Here is a 6,000-nt window from a genome sequence, read left to right on the forward strand (position 1 = left end):
ATGTACTTTGTACATTGTATTGTTGAATAAAGTTTTTTTTTTTAAAGTTTCAAGGAGATATTTTTGACAATGTTATTTCGAGTACAATTAAAATTCTAATTAATTAAAAAATAATAAAATAAATAAATAATTTAAAAAAAATCACCTGACAATGAAAAAAGGGGGATTTCCGCACACTTAAATTTGCACTAAAATTCACATTAAATCAAATGTGAATTTTAGTGCAACTAAAATTCACATTAAATCAAATGTGAATTTTAGTGCAAATTTAAGTGTGCGGAAATCCCCCTTTTTTCATTGTGGACTTTTAGCTGTTTTTCCAGCATCTTAACCAAGACTTGGCTGGGTTGTGCGGTGGTCCTCCCTCAGTTTCTAAAAAATCCCCTGACGTAATTTGTACATTGTATTGTTGAATAACGTTTTTAAAAAAGTTTCAAGGAGACATTTTTGACAATGTTATTCCCAGTACAATTAAAATTCTATTGAATTAAAAAAAAAATGAAATAAATAATATGAATGGGTTGAATTTTATTATAAATTTGCAATGCAGGACTTGTATATTAGGATATATCCATAAAGTATGCCACTGTTACTGTTGCTTTTTCCACCACTGATGCTCACGTGTGACTGGATTTTCACACTAATGACAGGAAAATTCACATAAGTAGTTTTTAGAAAAATATTATAATTGTTTTAAAAAAATATCATACACCCTTTTTACAGTACTGAGAACTTTTTTTTCCAAAACTGTATCACAAATAAACTTGAAACTTTAAAGCACATTGCCCTCTTGCTTCATCCCAATCAGTGAAGTCACAGCAGGTGTTTCTCATTGGCTGCAAAAGGCAAAACACCTGCTGTGTCATCACTGATTGTGGCGTGGCTCAAAGCCTAAAACAGGCTCGCACTTTGAATCCATAGAAAGCATCATCACTGGCCATTTTGACACTTTTTCCAGGAGTTTTTTAATGTTCAGTGCCCTCTCCTGGTGTTCCTGAAGGTCACAAATTATCCTTTATATTATTCATGTGGAGCACATTCACTCATATTTAATATCAACCTCATGTAACACTCTGATATCAGTCTATTTCCATTTTGCACTTGATAACAAAGTTGACCCTCATCTGTTTGTCAGGGAGATGTGTGGAGGCAAATGAGACACAAGTATTTGAATTTTAACAGGCACTGAATGCTTAATATTGAAATACCACTGAATTCATAGCACTGAATGTCTTTTTATGCTTTCGTGCCGGTGAGGCCGCTGTGGTCAGATATCCGTCTCATTCTTGTGACATCTTAAGATCAAAATCCTGTCAAAGTTCCAAGATCAAGGTCACTGTGACCCCACAAAACTTTTTTTGGGCCAAAACTCACAAATTCGTACACTGATTATGACAAAATTTCATAGAAATGTCAAACAGGAAAAAGTGATGACAAGTGGTGACATTATATCACCAACAGGCCAAAGGTCAGCTTCCATTTGACATCATAATATTCTGCAAAACACTTCTTCGGCCATTATTAAAAGACATATCTCAGGTACAGAAGGGGAGACATTTGGTTGGATGCCGAAATGGTGACACTGATCTCGGGAGTTCACCTTGACACTGTGCTGATTGTGTAGATCTTTTGTCCTGTCATGTTTCCACAAACAGGATTAGGATTAAAAAAAATAATAATAAAAAATCAAATGAAAAATTTTGAAAAAAAAAAATAGATTCAGATTGCTCAAATTCGATTGGTCAAATTAGCTCTATAAATTCAAGCCACGAAATTTCAAATAGTTTCAACCGGGCTGCACAGTCCTCTCTTGAATTTTATCAAGACTTTTGCAACCTAATTATTATGATTATTATAAATAATCATAATAATTTATTTTTTATTTTCAATTATCTATTTTATTGTTAATTAATGATTTGATGATCATTTATTAAATACAATTTTAATTGTACTAGAAATAAAATATTGTCAAAAATATCCTCATAAATTTATGTAGCCTACCACAAAAAAAGCTTTCTGTAACATGACACTGAAAGAAACTTTTTTGAAAAACTTTATTCAACAATACAATGTACAACTGACGTCAGATGTGAAACAAGAGCACAATAATACATTATGATGATAATAATATTAATAATTATTATTATTATTAAGTTAATTCTTAAACATGTTTTTGGATCTGAATTTGTGAATACTGGAAAAAAAAAATCTAATTTAGCTTCTGAAATTGCAAATCAAGAAATTTCATATTTTCATTCCAAAGAGGTGAATTCAAACCAAATAAATTCAGATACATCATTTTCTAAACAAAATATTCCAATGCTATGAATTCAGTAGTGTTGAAACACTATTAACTATTAATACTTATGTCTCTTATTTGTTTCCATAGCAATATCACTAAAAGACAAAAGGTATGTCTCAAACTTAATATGGAGGTTTTTTCTTTCCTCATTTTAGTGTTAGTTTTAAATGATATACTCTCTGACAAAATGTGCAAGTGTATTAACGCCATTTTAAATTCACACATTATATTACATTAACTGTATATGGATGTTTTCCATTCTATATATCACTGTTGTTGTCTGCATCTGTACCTCTTCCACTCATTTCATGCTGCATCCACAGATCCAGTAGTAACCTGCTCTAGAAAAAAATCACAAGATATTTGTCGCTGAGGAAAATCAGGCTCGTGTCCCATTAATGAAATCCAAATACAATGAAACACACCAGGCTTTAGTCACAGTTATGGATGAGCTCCATCAGTGGTGCTTAAGAATATCGGCCCACGCATCACACTCGAGGATAATGTGTGCATCCACTCTATCACACGCACACACACACAAATCAGTGTGGGGGCAGGAGAACATAGGCAGGAGTCAGGAGTGAATGCAGTGGGCAGATGAGTATTGATTGACTTACGAATCTCACAAAGCTGACATTCTGTTCTGTGAGTGCCACTGCACGCCTAATTTGTTAAAAACTGTGAGGAGCCAGGACTCACTGAGACTGATTTCTACCTGCGGCATTAAGGTGACTTAAATGTCTCATGTTCAAATTCCTTGACATCTATCTGTCTTGAATACCCATTTTCATCAGCTGATAGCAGCTCCAAATCACACACACATCTCGTAATGTTTCTGAAAGAGAAGTCTGCTTAACAAGGCAATAACAAATCAATTACACAGGGAAATAGGGTCCAGGTTAAAAAAGCCAAAGTTATCCTGATGTGCAGTTTATTCAGCCCCAGTTGTCACAGAAGCACAAAAATTACCGTGAATCACAGGAAACCAACAAAATGAAGAATATTTAGACACTGGTCTTTGAAAGGCAAAACATGTTTGATTTTGCAGGAGCAGAAGATTGTAAGAGAACAGAACGTCTGAACAGAGAAACATTATATCCTCTATTGTAATACAACAGGATCTGACAATATAACTGTGCAACATTAGTATCATGAGTTCACATCATCATATTTACAGAAATGTACACTGTAGAGAGGGAAACAGGAAGTCACTTGTCATGCAGCGTCATGCTTCTTTTATATATCCATGCATAAAGAGAAAACATGTAAATATTAGAGAGGCTAGTTTGAGATTACCAATATAACATTTGCAGATCTGTAAAGTGTATTGACATTAAAGGTCCAGTGTGTTGGATTAAAGGGGATGTATTGGCAGAAATTAAATGTAATAACAGTTTGTTTTCTTTGGTGTATAATCACCCGAAAATAAGAGTAATTGTCGTTTTGTTACCTTAGCATGAGCCGTTTATATCTATATATGGAGCCGGTCCTCGTCTACGGAGACCACCATGTTTTTTACCAGTTTAAATCACCAACTTTGTTTGTTATTGAAGAGGAAAAGACCTCTGCAGAGAAGTCAGCTCCAAGTAAATACTTCCTAGCAATGGACATTGAAAAATTGGAACCGGGAAAAGTTTCAATTAGCTGCAATCTGCAGTCCTCACCACTAGATGCCACTAAAACCCCCTAAATCTTAAGGCCCTGACGCACCAAGCTGATGGTCGACTGTCAGTCACAGTTGGGCTGTTGAAGAGCGTCTGTCGAGATCAAAATCTACTTGTTACATTCAACTTATTAATTTAGCTCATAGCTAACTTGCTAATTTAGCTCATAGCTAACTTGCTAATTGTAGCTCATTCCTATTTTTTTTTAAACCATTTTAATTCCAAAGGTTGGGGCCATGCGGCAGGTTCAGACACAAATACTCAAAGGGTTGGTAGGTCGAAGTGAATTACAGGAAACCAGCAAAATGAAGAATTAACACTGGTCTTCTCTTCCCAGTACTGTCCCTTTATGTGACTCATGATAAATCATAGACAGTATAGTGGCTGTATACCAGTGACTCTCAACCAGGGTCCAGGGGGCCTTAAGGGAGCTCCCAGGGGTCCCCAGAAAAATAAGGAATAGCTTATTTTCACTATTTAATTCACTATAGAGGTTAACCTAATGTAAATAAGAGACATAGCAGTGACTATTCTAATCATAGCTTTCACTTCCCCCACGGTTATCTCCTTAACTTTAGTTGACAGCTGCAGAATTCTGCTCTTAATCATATCTAACAACCAAACTCTCTTCAGATGGAGGTGCCTGAAGCACAGTCTCATCAAATGGGGGTCTGTGCCCTAATGTGTATCAGTTTAAGGGTCCGTAAAACACGTAAAAGGTTTAGAAACAATGGTATACAGTCTGTTTTGAGTCAAGAGGCAAAAAAATGTTGGGACGTTATTTTGCTGGAATGTTACACTTTATTGCAGAAAACTTATTTCAACAATCAAAATATGCAGCAGAGAGCAACAGAATGTCTGAAAGGAACATTACGTTATATCCTCATCAGCTGCAATATAACAGGATCTGACAACATTACTGTGCAACATGAGTATCATCAGTTAACATCTACATATTTACAGGAAAATATCCTGTAGAGAAAGAAACAGAATGTCAGTAGTGAATCAATGTCATACTTCTTTTCTCCATGCATAGAGAGAAAACATTTAATTATTGGAGAGGTTACTATGATAACAGATATAACATTTATAAGTTGCTGTTTATACTTTATCAGATTTGTTGTTGATAGAAATCAATGTTAGTTTTTACATGGTGTTTAAAGAAGGAACAAACTCAGTGTGTTGTAGGTACAGGGGTTATGATGAGAGGGGCGGAGTTTGTTCCATCCATATGGCGTCCAGGGAAGAAGTATGGATACAGTGTCTCTGTAAAGTGGCAGCCAGTGAAAGAATAGATATGAGATTTAGAATTCACATCATAGAAAGAAACCTTTCCCTTATCATAGTCCACAAAGATGCCCACCTTCTCAAGCTTTTCTGTCAGTGTGATGTGAACGCATGGTGTTGTATAAGCTCTATATGAACCCTCATCAAGCCCAAAGGTCCAGAAACCATTTTTTATTGACAGAGTCATGTTTTTCTTTCTCTCAACAGACTCTCTGACCACTCCAAGATACCACTCAGTCTTTCCTGTCACTTGCACTTCATAGTAAAACTTCCCTGATGTGAACCCCTCCTTTGCCAAAACCTCAGGAAAACCTTCAAATCTCTTTGGACTGTAGGGAAGTTTCTGTTCTGTACCTACATCTGTCACTTGTTTTCCATCCTGGCTGATAACAAGTGAGTCATATGCTGTGTCAGGGTCAAAGGTCAAGTCCACTGCATGTTCTCTCATTCTGTTCATTTTGATCTCAGGAACCTCCTCCATTATTTCATCAAGTCTTTGTTTCAGCAGACTCACAGCCCCTCTCACTGCCTCCAAAGACAGATGGCTGTGAACACTGACGTTGGTCCAGTCCTTGTTTGAAGGAGAGCACAGGGTTGAGAAGCTCTGGAGAAAATGATGGTGATCCTCAGACTGTGACAGCTGCTCCAGCTGGCTGCTTCTGCTCTGGAGCTCAGCGACTTCCATCCTCAGTTCTGTGAGGAAACCTTCCGCCTTTTGCTTTGTTGCTCTGTACCTCTCCTCAATCA

At 36.2% G+C, this 6,000-nt stretch overlaps 1 protein-coding gene across 1 annotated transcript; it reads right to left on the minus strand.

Annotated features, from left to right (window-relative positions):
* Positions 1–4,745: 4,745 nt before the first annotated feature.
* LOC126385262 (E3 ubiquitin-protein ligase TRIM39-like) lies at positions 4,746–5,998 on the minus strand (the record flags this gene model as incomplete). Its single annotated transcript, XM_050036873.1, has 1 exon — positions 4,746–5,998. A coding segment is annotated over one exon (858 nt), but the record flags the coding sequence as incomplete, so codon positions are not given.
* Between the last annotated feature and the right edge of the window lie 2 nt (positions 5,999–6,000).

The sequence above is a fragment of the Epinephelus moara genome, chromosome 23 (assembly GCF_006386435.1).
Source record: "Epinephelus moara isolate mb chromosome 23, YSFRI_EMoa_1.0, whole genome shotgun sequence".
In the NCBI taxonomy this organism is placed as follows: Eukaryota; Metazoa; Chordata; class Actinopteri; order Perciformes; family Serranidae; genus Epinephelus; species Epinephelus moara.